The sequence below is a fragment of the Nycticebus coucang genome, chromosome 7, assembly GCF_027406575.1.
Source record: "Nycticebus coucang isolate mNycCou1 chromosome 7, mNycCou1.pri, whole genome shotgun sequence".
Classification (NCBI taxonomy): Eukaryota; Metazoa; Chordata; class Mammalia; order Primates; family Lorisidae; genus Nycticebus; species Nycticebus coucang.
The window spans coordinates 6,209,919-6,224,469 of NC_069786.1; the positions used below are offsets into that span (position 1 = coordinate 6,209,919).

Below are 14,551 nucleotides of genomic sequence, written 5' to 3' on the forward strand. Positions count from 1 at the left end.
GGGAGGAGAGGACCCAGTGGGGTTCACAGGAATTCATTGACAACCGGCCTGGAACAGATGTGTGGTGGGCAGACTCTTTGGCTTGCCCCATCCCAAGGGAAGCTGGGGTCTCACTGCTCAAGGAGCAGAAAACTTCCTTTGTGGTCCATGAGGTTGTGAGCCGGCTTTGCAGTCTGCCTGTGCAGAGACTGACAGTTCTGCTGGACAGGGTATACCATTACCTTGTTTCCAGGTGACATCTGAGTGGGTGAAGCCAGGCTGGCCTCTCTTTAGCCCTCTCCTGTCCCTGGCTGGCAACACCTTTGTGCCTGGGCTGTGTGTCACTCCTCTCAGTCTCTGGTACCATGTCACAGCCTTTGGGATCGCCCTGGCCTTGCCATTTCCTGACTGTGTGGATTTAGACAACTCAGCAACCCTTTCTGGACAAGCACCAGGACAAAGCACTGGGCTCTGAGTGGCCACCTCCCCTCCCATTCTGGGCCTGCCCAGGCTGTGAATTCTGTGTCCTGTCCTGGGTGTAGGCCTGGCCCTGGCTGCACATGCCTGTGCTTCGAGATGGGGCTCCCCTGGGGTAGGCAGGGACCCAAGGCCCGGATGTCCTACTACACATTCCCTCTCTTGCGTACCCATCCCATCCTCTTAGGCCCTGAGGGACTTTCTGAGATTGCCCAGGGTCCTGGGTGAGAAATGGGAATGCCTCAATGGCTGGGCCCTCCCCAAGGCCATGAGGGTGTTAGGATCGGGAGCACACACTGTAACTCCCATTCCCTTGTGCTCTCTGCCTGGCCAACTTTCCCAGACTAGGGTAGGGGATCCTGCCCTGGGCCTTTCCTCTGGCCACTCAGCACCCCCACTCCCCTACATACACACACGGAGGTCTGGCTAGGCCTCTCTGACCTGGCTTTAGCCCAGGCACCCTCTGTGTACCCAGTGGGCTCAGGGGATGCCTCCCATTCTCTCTTTGCATACTGGAGGCAGCGATGTCTGAGCCTCTGTTTCTTCATCTGTGAAATGGGCTGTGGACAAGGGTAAAGTGTGTGTCCTGGCACCAGGAGGACAGCTGTGAGGCCCCCGGGGTGGGTCAGGACCCAAGCTTGTCCCAGCTCTGTGGACACTGCAGCCAGCACCCTACACTGCCCACAGGGCCCACACACAAGAGGACAGGACGTTGGGGCAGCCATGGCCTGTGCACCTAGATGCCTCCTTGTCAGAAACCTAACAGTGCTGTGGGAGCTCACAGCTGCTGACCTGCTGCCTACCCAGACACAAGCAGCACTGTGCAGAAACCCCTAAATCTCCTTCCAGCTTCCTGCTGCCTGTGGAAGACAAGTGTCCCCCGTGACAAGCCTCCTCTGCCTTTTTGTTCTGCCTCTGCTCTGTGGTAAGTGCAAGGGATTCCCACACATGCACTCACACACCGTGCCCTCTGTGCAAGCACGTCACACGGACACATGGTCCCAGCAGCTGGGGGCTGGTGTGGCCTGAGTTACCAGAAGATTTCTCCCCGTGGACCGTTGCTGAGGGCAGCCTTGGCCCGGCTCCCAGGCACAGGCCCCAGGGTCCGCCCCACTGGCTGGTGTGGTGTCAGGGGCCCCTCATGGTGCGGTGTGCTGAGAATAGCAGCAGGTGTGGTGGGCGACCCCTGTCCCAGGGGTCCTTGGGACAGGTCTGGCTGTGTGCAGGAGAGCCCTCTGCCTAGGCTCAGCCTGCAGCCTTTTCCATAAGAGAGATGGAGCAGGGACCCCAGGCCACAACTGCTGGTCCGGGACATGGTACTGAGCGAGATCCTGGGGATTTCCATGAGACCCTCAACCCCTCCTTCAGAACGAAGACTGGATGGGTGCCAGGCCCAGCGTGCACACATGCACCTGGTTGTAGGATCCCCTCAAAGAATGCCTGCCTACCCCATGGCAGTGGCACCTCAAAGCACAGGCATCTGCAGCCAGGGCCAGGTCTAAACCCAGGATGGGACACAGGATTCAAAGCCTGAGCAGGCCCACCCTGGGAGGGGAGGTAGCACTCAGAGCACCTCAGCTTCTGGCTCTGGATTACTCTCTGCTCTGATTATAGCCAGTGTCCTCCTGACCCTCACAGAGAAGGGAGAAGGCCCTGCCATGGGAACAAGGCTGGCCGCCTACGAGCCTGCTCCATTCCGGTAGGTGCGGGAGAACCATCTCTAGCCTGAGGGCTGCTTCTCCCAGCCCCCACCCCTTCAGCCAGGCCCTATTCAAAGAGCCTGCAGCCCCCTGGCTGAAAGGCCTGGAGTAAAGGCCATTTGTTGCCTAGTGAGGGTGCGAGGTGGGCATCTCTGTGTGTTTTATGCCCTTTCTTTCATGCTACCCTCTCCTCCCTCCACCGTTGTCGCCCCAGGAACACCCTCCCATCTGCTGCACACAAAAGCCCATTCTGGCCTCTCTCTTTGAGACCAGCATCACCCTGGAGACTGGCGCCTTCCGGCTGAGCCCTCCTCTCCCCACCCCAGCCTGGCCTTGGCTCCTAAGCCTGGGCTCCCAGGCCGGCTGGCAGCCCTGTCCATTCCCTGTGCGTCCCTGTCCCAGGTCACATTCTGTGAGCCAGGAGTCTGTGTCCCTTGTCCAGCCTCTCCCCACAAGGCCCCCAGGAACCCTGCACACTCAGTGTGACTGTCCCCGTGACACAACCTGTTTTGTGCCATGCCTGTGCATGGCCGAGAGTGAGCACATCAGCCCCCCTGGAGCATCAGTGCTCAGAGGGGCAACGGGTGATTCAGTGACAGCAGGTGCAGCAGCGAGCTCCTCACTGCACCTGTTCAGTCAGAGCCTCACTCAGACAGTGGAGGCCGGAAGCACCCCAAACCTGGGTCTTACTCATTCCATCACTGTGCTTCTTGTCTGGAGTGGTAGGCTCACCAGGTGGTTCTGGTGGGGGGAAGACAGAAAGGCTGGGAGATGCCAAGGGCCTGCGGGCTGGGGTGCCTGCTGTGCACCGCGGGCTCCCGCTTCCTCTGTCAGTGTCCTCTGTCATTAAGCAATAATGAAGTGAAGGTGAAACAAGCAGGGGTGTGTGCAGGTGCCGCTGGAAGCAGTTAGCATCAATGCCAGCTCTGCTTGTTGGTAATTCCTTCACCAACACCCACTCCAGGGCCGGACCCTGCAGGAGGGCTCAGCGGGGACTGCCTATCTCGTGAGGGTGGCTCACTCAGCCCAGGAGGAGGGGCAGAGACTGCCCTGTTTTATGGAGGAGGGGACTGGAGGCACAGCAAGGTTAGTGACTTGCCTGGAGCCAAACAGCAAGCACTGGGCCAACCCTGGAACCTACAGCCCCAGGCTGCCCCTGACTCAGCACTCAGGGTGGCCAGATTATTTCTGTACCTGATGGACCCCACACCTGAGAGACGATGCACTCAAGGGACCCTGCACTTGAGGGTCCCTACTTTTAAAGGATCCCTCACCTGAAGGACCCCACTCCTGAGGACCCTATACCTGAGGGACCCCACCCACGGCCTGCCTCAGCCCTGAAATCATTGGTTCCTCCTCATGCACAGAGCCCAGCTCAAAGGCCAGCTCCCAGAAGTACTCCTCACCTGTCCTCTTTCTCTGCTAAAAGTCAGGCTTATCCTCAAATGGAGACAGTGGCAGCCAGATATGACACAAGTGTCCCACAGTAGCCCCTGCACTAGGTGGTCCTGGCATCCCAGCTTGCCGGGACCAGCAGTGAGGAGGGGAGGCCCCATGGAGCTCTCTGCTCTACCCAAGCCTTCCCTGGGGGGCCAGTGGGCTGCACCTTCCCCAGGAAGCCCCAGGAGGCCTGTCTTCAGCCAGGGCCCACAAGACTCCCACCCCCAGCCTGTCTTGTCCTCTCGTGGTCCCTCCCCAATGGCGCTGACCCCCAGGAACTTCTCCAGGGGCTCCCTCAGACACCCCCATTCTGCTCCCAGCTGGGGGTCCCAACAGCAAAAACCAAGAAGAAAGTCCCCGTTGTCCCCAAATAAAGACTGCCAGCTCTCTCTGCCCTTTTCCTTCCCTCTTTTCTTCCTTTGTATTCCTTTTTCTTTTCTTTCCCTTTGAACAATCCGCAGAGTTGGCCAGAGACTGTTGACGCTTCATTGCCCTGCACGGAGCACGCCCTGTGAGTTTGACCTCAGAGCTGCCTGGGCTCATTTGAGATTTTTCTGCCTGGGGGAGGGGAAGGAGAGGGCCGTGGGTTACCCGCTGAGCTGGTCCTGTTGCTGCTGAGTCCTCTACTTCTCTGGGCTTGAGACACCCAGACTGACTTCACCCTCTTATGCAGCTGGCCCTGTTGCAGCCCCACCTGTGCACTGCCTCCCAGCCCTTTGGAAGTATATTCCTATCCCCACTGTGGAGCTCAGTCCCACTTCCCCAGGGCACTGTGACTGTGTCTGTGTGGGCTGTGACTCTTTGGCCTGTAAACCCCCAACCTGCAATTCCACCCAGGAGCAACCTCACCCCAAGGGAGGCATACCAGTTCCTCTAGGTATGATTTCGAAACCCCGCACCTTTCTGAGGGGGCAGTGAGAAGGCCCTCAAAGGCAGGGCTCCCGGCATTCCATCCAGGATGCTGGAGGCCGCATGCCCAGTGGTCCAGGATGCTCAGAGCATCAGTGACCAGAGATCTGGAAATGCCGCACATGCAGGCTCAGGGCTGGGGGAAGGGGTGTGTCCTGTATGTGTATTCACAGCACAAGTGTCAGTGTCTCTCTGAGTGTCTATGGGGGACAGGTCACCTTCCCAGGGAGGCTTCTGAGGGTGCTTGCCTATGGACTAGACTGGGAACCCACTGATTACAGAGCAGACATGGCTTCCATTTATCCGGGAGTTGGCTTGAGTTCACATCCACCAATGGGCCTGATTCAGAGCAGTCTGATGAAAAAGTGGGAGCCCAGAGGAAGTGCCCAGGGGAGCACAGCAGATCACTGTAGGTGTCCTTATGGACACTGGCCACTCAGTGGTCAGGTGACTGATACATTGGGGGCTGAGATCCCTGCAGGGCCTCACAGGAGTCGCTGCGAATGCTTCAGGCCTCTGTGCCATGGTCCATTGAGATCAGATTTAGGGGCTTGTGTCCCTCCTCCTCCCACAGCCTCTCTCAGTCTCAGGGCCCTCCTGCTCTGCCCCCACCCCAGCTCCTACCCCACTCCTGACTTCCATCTGTGCTCTCCCTGAGGTCCAGCCACTCCAGGTCCTCTCTGCTCCTCCCGAAACTTGCCATGGCCTTTGAACTCATCCCTACATATGACCCTCTCTCCCTGGATCCTCCCCTGGCTTCTTAGCCTCCAGGGCTCAGAGAGAACTACCCTCCTTCACCTCTACACTTTGAACCTTAATGGCACTTAATTTTCTGTTTGTTAATTTATTTTTAAGAGTGCTCTAAGAACAGGCAAACCAGACCTTCCCCAATGCTGAAACATGGATGTAACTATCAGGTGCTCAGGAAATATTTCTCAGATAAACACGTGCAATCAGGTTGCTCTGAAATAACTATACACTGGAGATGAGATAGTAAAGGAAGACTTGCTCCTGGTCCTTGAGTCTCTGCAGCCTGGTCAGTCACCCAGCAGGTGTAAGGGCTGCCTGCCTGCCTGCCTCACATCCCATCTCCCCGCCCGGAGTGGAAGGGCTCATGTCTATGTGGTCAGCTGCACACTGGCCACACTCAGAGCCACTGTGGGAGGGGGGTCCTTATCTCACAAGGATTCAGGGAGGTCAGGCTGAGTGAGCTGCCTACTCACGGCTGAATGGCAGGCTGTGAGGACAACAGCCCTGAGCTAGTGCCATCATCAGGTCATTTCACAGATGAGGACACTGAAGCTCTCCACTCTGGGTGCTCCATCCCTGGCCTCCACAGTCCAGTTGTGCCCCATGCCCCTGGGGGTCAGGCCCACCCATCTCCACCCTCTCTGAACCTCATTTTCCTCAGGTGGTAAAAGGGAACCACAGGTCACTCTGAGAGAGTTTCTGCACTGCCAGGGAAATGCCATCCTGGGCAGGTTGTTTGGGTCACACTCCCAGGTTGCTCTTGGCCTTGGCTGCCTGTACTGGGCCAGTCAGGATGTGTCTCTGCCTGTTAGGGACAGAGGTGGTGAGGAGAGGGCAGGGGGTGAGACAGCAGAGGGAGACTGGGTATGTGTCACACCTGCAGGGGAGGCACTTTTATCCTCGGAGGGTGCTGAGTGGGGGTGAGCTCAGGTGTGGGACAGCAGGGAGCAGAGGGGTACCTGTCCTCAAGTTGGAGTCCTGGGAAAGGGCAGAAAGGGTAGGAAAGTGGGTGCTGGATGAGTCCTCTTCTGGGCAGCTACTGGGCAGCGGACTCTGCTGGTCACCTCCCCATGCTTCGCTGAGTGCTCCTCTGTCAGTCCCCATCTGGCTCCACCACTTGGCACCCTTCTACATCTGTCTTTTCTGAGAGTTCCTTGAACAAAGGCATGACAGCCCCTGTCCTGGCTCTGGTGGTTCTTGGAAGAGGCCCGCGCAGGCTTCCCTAATTCCTTTCTGCCCTTCCCACCTGCTACCAGGTCATGAATCAGTCTGCGAGTGCAGATTGTTTCAGATTGTTCCCAAGTCCCCATGAAGATAGGTCTCTCAGAGTTGGCCATGAGAGGGCCAAGGAGGTGTAGGCAGGGAAGTCCCTCTCCTGGGCCTTCACCTGGGCTTGGTCTAGAGAGGACACCAATGTTGCTATGTCAGTCTGTGGCTGACCACCAGCCCCACCTGGCTGTGCAGCTGGCTGTCTGCCAGTCCTGCCCTTACGTCAGGAATCACTTGGTCTCAATCTGATAGGACACATTACCAGAGAATGACATGGTCTGGTTCAGCCTGGCTTTCCAGCCTGAGAAGTTATTTGAGAATTGTTTCCATTATGCCCATGATCAGACCTTCATCTGTGACACTGAGGCAGAGCCCAGCTTCCTGCCACACCAGCTGGAGGTGCACACCCTGGGTGGATGGGCTCCCTGAGGCAGGCACACAGTGACATGTGAGCAGTCCTGGACTTTACATCTTATTAACTAATCGAGGCCCAGGGACACAGGGGTTGTTGGCAGAAGCCACAGGAAGCTAGAGTCCAGGAACAGAGCTACAGGGAGAGGCCCCAGTCCTAGCCTCCCTATTGGGCAGTTTCTCTGGTGGGACCTTAGCTGTGGCCATTCCGACTGGCTCTCCTGGTGTTTGCCTATCTCCAGAGTTAGCATCTCCCCACCTGCCACATTCTCCCCAAATTCTCTTTCCTGCTAGGGTAGCCCAGGGAGGTTTCTGTGCTTTGCAATCCAGCCCCAACTAGTTGTGTAGGTCTGTCTATGTGGTACCTGGGGACTTGGTTGGAGAAGTGAAGCAAGTAGCCAGGTGACCCAGCACGGAAAGCACATACTTCAAGAGTTCTGTCTGCCCGCGCCCACCCTCTCCCTGCCATCTGGCGCAGGCTGCCGAGTTGTCCCTCCAACCACTTGGTTCATGTACCCCCACTGCTGATCCTGTTTAATTGTAGTATCTAACAGAGACACAGTTGGGTCATATTTAAACACAGCAAGCTCGGTTGATTAGAAACTTTGTTGTGCAAATTTGCTGCTGAATCAAACATGCTTGCCTTTTATTATTTGTTTTTAATGGCAAAAGAGAGAGGACACAGTGCACTTGGGTCCTTCTAAAATCATAGTCTTCAGAAGGGAAAATCAGTCATAAAACTACGTTTCACTTATTTTCCCTTTGGGCATTTGAGGTTGTCACTTCCTCAAAGATTGCTGGAGGTGAAGTCATGCCAAGGCCCTCACTGTGTCGGGACACTGTAGGTACTAGGATATTGGAACCTTAAGGTGGTCATGCTCCAGCTGGGACCTGGAGACTACCCCCTGCTAGACTAGAAGGTTGGCCCAGGACACCTGAGACCAGGCCTTCTCTACGTGTGTTAAGGACCAGCAGTATCAGGGTCCCTTGGGAACTTGTTAAAATGAAAACTCTCTGGGCCTGGAGGCAGGTTGGATGTGTGTGGTGGGGGCAAAAACACACCCTACCAGGCCCCCCTGGATACTTGCTGTTGACCAGGACCTGCCTTCAGTGGGGCCAGGACTTGGACAGGGCTGCACAAAGCCAGTTTGGGCAGAGGCTTAACCCATGTGGGACTCTGGATCCCAGAAATGGTTTCCTCAACTGGTATGTAAGAATGCTGGGCAGACAGAGCTCCAAAGTGCTTGAATCTGCACAAACCTTCGAAATCTCCGAGAGCAGACCTCGTAGGCAGCAATGAAGGCTGCTCTCTCCAAGCAGGGCAGAGGCACGAGTCTTACGTAGAGGGTGGCGGTGGGTGCCTGCGGCCGGTGTCCATGCAGAGGCGCAAGGTGCGCGTCCACCGCGCGGTTTCAGAAACCTCCCGAGTTCCCACGCAGCCAGGAGCTCGGCTGGGTTCTGATCAAGCCGCCGAGAGTGCCGTGGCCACTGGCCGGTATCTGAGGACGGCCCTGGCGTGTGTCTGTGCGCCCCCAGTCCCGCGAGTCACCAAAGCCCGGGGGTGGAAGGGCCGGGTACCTAGACGCCGGGGTCCCGCACCCGCCCGAGCGGCGGGCTTCGGGGGGGCGGGGCGTCTCGGGGCTCCAGGGCGGTCCGGGGCGGGCCCCGGGCGGAGCTCCGAGTGGCGTTCGCAGAGAGGGGCTCGGAGGCGCGGCTCGTCGTGCGGGCTGACTCCGGGCGCCCCGGCGGTCACCATGCTCGGCGTGGTGCACTTCCTACGGAGCTTCTTCAAGGTGAGAACCGGAGGCCGGCGATCCGAGGGCGGGATTGAGGCGTCCTGCCGCTCGAGGAGAAGGAAAGCTGTGACCGCGGCCATCCGCGGGGCTCCGGCGTGTGTGGGGCACTCCCGTCGCGCCCAGCCGACCCCAACTTTTAGACGTGCAGCCCGAGGGGGCCGGAGCGGGCGGCCCGGAGCGCGGGCAGGAGCGGGGCCGCGTCGGAGGCGCTGGACGGCGGCCCGACCGACCTCCCCGGCGCCGGCTGGGCCTGGGCGCTGGGCGCTGGGCGCTCGCCGAAGCCCCTGTGGCTGGGAAGCCAGGCTGGTGCCAGTGGGTCCTTGAGAAGTGCTCGCTATTGTTAATACTACCCGGGCTAAGAGTACCCGCGGGAAGAACGCGCTTGGGTGTCCAAACCGCGGCAAGGAAATAGGAACCTGGGCCTCTTAGACTCCTTCCTGTACAGAGTGCCCCCGCCCCCGCCCCGAGTCGCGCGAGCCCAATTCCTGGCCCGCTTGCCAGGGGCCATGGAGCCCCACTCTGCTGGGACCCTCTACCTCACCTGCTCCAATACGGACCCCAAGGTGGGCGGTGGGCTCCAGCGCACGCAGGAGGTGTGGCCGGCTGCGGTTTGCAAGGTTCCACCTACCCAAGTGGAGAGCAGGTGGGAGGTGAGATGGGGCTGGGCGGGGAAGCGCTGGCTGCTAGTCCTCAGCAGAACGGGCGCAGTGTGGGGCTGCCTTGGGTAGACTGGTCGCCTTTCCCTAGAGGTGCGGACCTGAGGATGGGACAGAGAGCTCTGGGGAAAGTGGAGGCCAGCGGACCCACAGTGGGACCTGAAGGAGCCATTTCCTCAGCCTCTCATCCCCTGGAAGGACAGCCTGTGAATCAGCTCACCTCAGGGTAAATAGTGTGTACAAACATCGCAGGGAGAGGGAGGGGAGGTGGCCTTTGAGGAACTAGTGCCAGTGAGTGCTGGAGATGCCTTTGAAGAACACAGACCCCTCACCGCCCTTGAACTCTGATTCCATCACTGTCAAGCCGTGTAATCTTGGCACAGTCATGAAACCACTTTGGTCTTTGTTTTTCCATTTGAAAAATGTGGGTGATGATTTCATGAGTTTCAGGTTAGCGTGAGGATCTTACATGTATTGGAAAACATTTGTGTGTTTATACAAAGCAGGAAGCCTGGAAACGTTGGTTCTTTCTTACCTATGACAGTGGTGGCAGGTGGTCACCCAGGTGAGGGGAAGTTGGTACGAATCTGAAACACTTCAGCCGGCCTCAGCAGCTCTCAGAGCATCAACGTGTGGTTGGGGAAGAGGCTGCTGGAGCCAGCTCCCAGCTGACTGGGCGGCCTTTGGGAAGGTATTCCCATTGGACACCTGACCTATTCCTCACATGTTCAGAGAGACCTTTCCATACCTCCTGTCTCCAAGCCCCATGCCTGCCTTCAGGTCCCCGTGGGTCAGGAGACACTTCAGGCCTCTCCATGCATGCCGTGGGACCCTGAGCTGTGTCTCAGAGAGTCTCACTTTCTGCTGTCCACCTTGGGATGGGCTCTGAGTGCCACAGCAGTCCATTCTGGCTGTGCAGGTGTAATTTGCAGAACCACGTGTAAATGCAGTTCACACTTGTTCTTCTCAGACACTGGGAGACACCATGAGTCCACAGATGTGGGAGGGGAAGAGAGACACCTGCTGAGTCACTTCCTCATGCTTCCTGGTGTCGCCTGGCCCTGGTCCTGTGTGGATGTCTCAATGAGGAGTGCCCAACTGGGCTGAGAATATCCAGTTCATCCTGGGAACTTCAGATCATTGGGGTGCTCTAGTCAGACTCTGTTAGCAGAGACACAACTGTTCTCCACCAAGGCCCATGAGGAAGGCAGGGCCTCAGACCCCAGGGCCCCATGTGTAACTTTTGATGGGAGGTTCTGCAGACTTTACACAGCATCCAGATGTGTTGTGGGCATGTCAGGCACCGTAGGATCTACGGGGCATGACAGCATGGGATAGAGCCCCTCCAGTGCAGATGGAGCAAACAGCCTGCACCTGCCATAGGTCCCACATAGAGTGCACCCACTTTGGGGCAACCCAACAAATGACTTGAAGTAGTAAATCAAAGAGGGAAACACATTGTCTCAAAAATCGGGAAGCCCACCCAATACTGTGGCAAAAAGACAAGGTCCAGCAGCATGTCTGTCACTTTCAAGGGGATATCCCAACAGGGTCCAGATAAATGGACACCCAGGAGCCTTCCTGAAGTGGAAAGTCCCTCTGTTTTCATAGAATTTGTGCACTATATTCCTGGTGTATATATATGTCCAAACACCAGGGTATCTTGCTACTTGCTATCCTTCAAGACCTGTCACTGTCCAGTAGGCCAGCATGAAGTCCTTTGGAATAGAAAAGTCAAGGTGTCTGCTGGCCAAATTGTGCACAAAGCTGAGGCAGGGCAATGAAGGGACATTTCTGCTCCATCATGGGAAGAGCAGCCTACTTCTGCTGATCCCCAAATAGTGGGGCAGGAAACACACTCAGGTTCACACACAGGCACATGCACACATGCACACAGGTAGAATTTTCACCAAATAAGGTTTGTTCCAGTAGGGAGGTCATGTGTGGGACAAGAAAATCCAAGCAGGCGAGCCTAGAGCAGTCTACTGGCATTCCCCAAGGCCCTGTGTCCTCTACTCAAGCCAAGCCAGCAAGTCAAATGGGGTGCAGCAGGATTTCCTCAAGCTTAGTGGCAATTTCATAGTCACCAGTGATGGAATGTTGCTGATGATTCACTATTCTGGAGGGGAGAAGGTGTTCCAGAGACTAGCCGTTGGCCTTTCCCACCAGAAGTCTTTACACCATGGGTCAGGGAGCCAGGGTGGAGTTTCTGTCAGTTACTGAGCATGTCTTTTTCATCTGGACACTCCAGAGCTGGGGACATTACCAGAGGACAGGTTTGGGATTCCAATAGGCTGCATTGGGGTAGACACAGAGCACAGTTCCATTTGTGACCCGAGATGCCTCTGTCTCCAGTGAGCCACACCTCTGGTGCATACTGGTGACATTATGAATTGCCAGGAGTAAATGTCAATATGTTCTGAAGGGTACAGATATTTCTCTGTCTACAGCAGCGGTTCTAAAACTGTGGGTCGCGACCCCTTTGTAACAATGAAAATACATTGCGGCGTTAGGAAGGTTGAGAACCACTGGTCTAGAGCCTTTGGAAGCTTCACGACATGTGTCTATGATATTGTGGCAGGCGACTAGCCTCCCCTTCATTCAGGGAGCTTTGCGTCCATTGAGTCAAGTCTAGGAATTAGGCAAGGGGCAACGGAGTTTATTCCCTAAATTACTGAACACTTACTATGTGCCAGGCATTATTCTAGGCACTCATGGTGACTCCTGTCTACCATTCCTTGTAAAAAGGTATTTTTACATTTCTATCAATATTACACCCACCAAATAGGACTCTATTGGCATTGTCCATTGATTTTACTCCTATTGGCCTTGTGGGTGATTTGCCAGTGACAAAGAGCCTCAGTATGAGATGTCCTGGTCCCCCTCTGGCTGCTGGCGTGTCAGTGCTACCTCTGTCCTCTGTTGTACCAGCTCTGCTGTTCTCACCTATAGAATTCCCAACAATGAGAGGGTCTCCCATTAGCATCTCCACTTGATAGAGAATAATGCCTGTGGTGATCTTCCAAGACCTTGGTATTCTCCTTCCTAAGTATTTCTTGGTGGCTTGGGGTGGGGCATGTCTTTTTGGCTGTCCTAGGAATGCAGTTGTGAGCAGTGAGCAGCTTGCTCTTGATCAATCCATGCCAACACCAGATCCCTTCAGAAAGTTGGGTTCTTTTTTATTTCAGAATATTACAGGGGTACACATGTTTTGGTTGCATAGTTTTCTTTTGTATTTTTGAAGTCAAAGTTGTAAGTGTGCCCTTCTCCCAGAAAGTGTATGATGTACCAGTTAGGTGTGAATTTGCCTAGCCCCTCGTCCCCTCTCCCACCTACTTGAATTTTGTTGAGTTTTGCTTCCATATGTGGAGGTAGATGTTGATCAACTAATTCCAATTCAGTATTGAGTACCTGTGATGTTTGTTTTTCCATTCTTGCGATGCTTCACTTAGGAGTAAGGATTCACACCCAAATTCTAGCGAACCTAGAGGTTGTTATAAAAGATACAAGGTCACCATTTTTTTTATGGCTGAGTAGTATCCCATGGGTATACATATACCACATTTTATTAATTCTTTCATTTACTGATGGGCACTTGGTTTGTTTCCACATTTTTGCAATTGTGAATTGTGCTGCTATAAACATTTGAGTGCAAGTCTCTTTGTGATAAAATGTCTTTTTTTCCTTTGGGTAAATCCCTAGTAGTGGGATTGCAGAATCAAATGGTAGTTTCTAGTTCTAGCTTTTTGAGGTACCTCCATACTACTTTCCATAGAAGTTTACTGGTTTGCAGACCCACCAATAGTGTAAGAGTGTTCCTTTCTCTGTGTATTCTTGCAAGCATCTGTTGCTTTGGGACTTCTTGATATGTGCATTTTTACTGGAGTTAGGTGATATCTTAATGTCATAGAGACATTGAGCATTTATTTATGTGCTTGTTGTTCATTTGTCTGTCTTCATTTGAAAAGTTTCTGTTCATGGCTTTTGCCTAGTTTTTAATGGGGTTGTTTGATCTTTCCTCACTGATTTGCTTGAGTTCTTTGTAAATTCTGGTTATCATCCCTTTATCTGATGTATAGCATGCAAATATTCTCTCCCATTCTGGTGGTTGTCTATTTGCTCTATTTATTGTGATCTTTGCTATGCAGAAACTTTTTAATTTGATCAGATCCCATTTGTTTATTTTTATTGTTGCTGTGATTGCCTTTGGTTTCTTCTTCATAAATTTTTTTGACTAGGCCGATATCTACAAGAGATTTTGCAACATTTTCTTCTAGAATTCCTATAGTTTCATGTCTTAAGTTTCTAAGTCTTCTATCCATCATGAATTAATTTTTGTAAGTAGTAAGAGGCTAAGGACCGGTTTCAGACTTTTAGATGTGGCTGTCCCGTTTTCCCAGCACCATTTATTAAACAGAGATTTTTTTCCCTATGTCTCATGTTTCAAGAAATAAAAGAAATAGAAATTATGCCATGTGTCTTCTCAGACCACAATGGAATAAATTAGAAATCAATTCCAGCAGAAACACTTATCCCTACACAAAGTCATGGAAACTGAACAACCTATGGCTGAATACTTGGCAAAGAAGAGATAAAGATGGAAATCAAAAGATTTTTTGAATTAAATGATAATGGGGCTAAAGTTGTCAAAATCAATGGGATACTGCAAAAGCAGCTCTTAGAAGAAAACTCATAGCCTTAAATATTCACATCCAATCAACAACTTCATGTATCATTTCAAGGAGCTGGAAAAGGAAAGGAGCAAACCAATCTCAAACTGAGCAGAAGAAATAATCAAGATCAGAGAAGAACTAAATGAAATCAAGAACAAAAAAAGAAGTCACAACAGACATCACAGAAATACAAAACATCACCTCTGCATACTATAAAAATCTCTATGCGGATAAACTTGTAAATGTGGAGGAAGTGGACAAACTCTTGGAATCATACTACCTCCCTAGACTTAATGAGGAAGAAATAGGACAGACCATTATCAAGCCCTGACATTGAAGCAACAATAAAAAATCTTCCAACAGAAAAAGCCCTATCCCAGATGGTTTCTCACCCAAATTTTATTGAACCTACAACAAAGAACTTATATCAATATTGCAGAAATTATTCCATAAGATTTAAGAAGGAAGGAACCCTTCCCATCTCATTCCAC

The 14,551-nt window shown here is 53.6% G+C and overlaps 1 protein-coding gene across 1 annotated transcript in view; it reads left to right on the plus strand.

The window, feature by feature from the left end:
• The first annotated feature begins 8,630 nt into the window (after window positions 1-8,630).
• The window catches only part of ARHGEF4 (Rho guanine nucleotide exchange factor 4), a 219,169-nt gene continuing 213,248 nt past the window's right edge, over window positions 8,631-14,551 (plus strand). Inside the window, exon 1 of the mRNA XM_053597142.1 lies at window positions 8,631-8,728. Within this exon, the coding sequence (XP_053453117.1) occupies window positions 8,690-8,728 (39 nt within the window). The 5' untranslated portion in view covers window positions 8,631-8,689. The remainder of the gene's footprint in view (window positions 8,729-14,551) is intronic.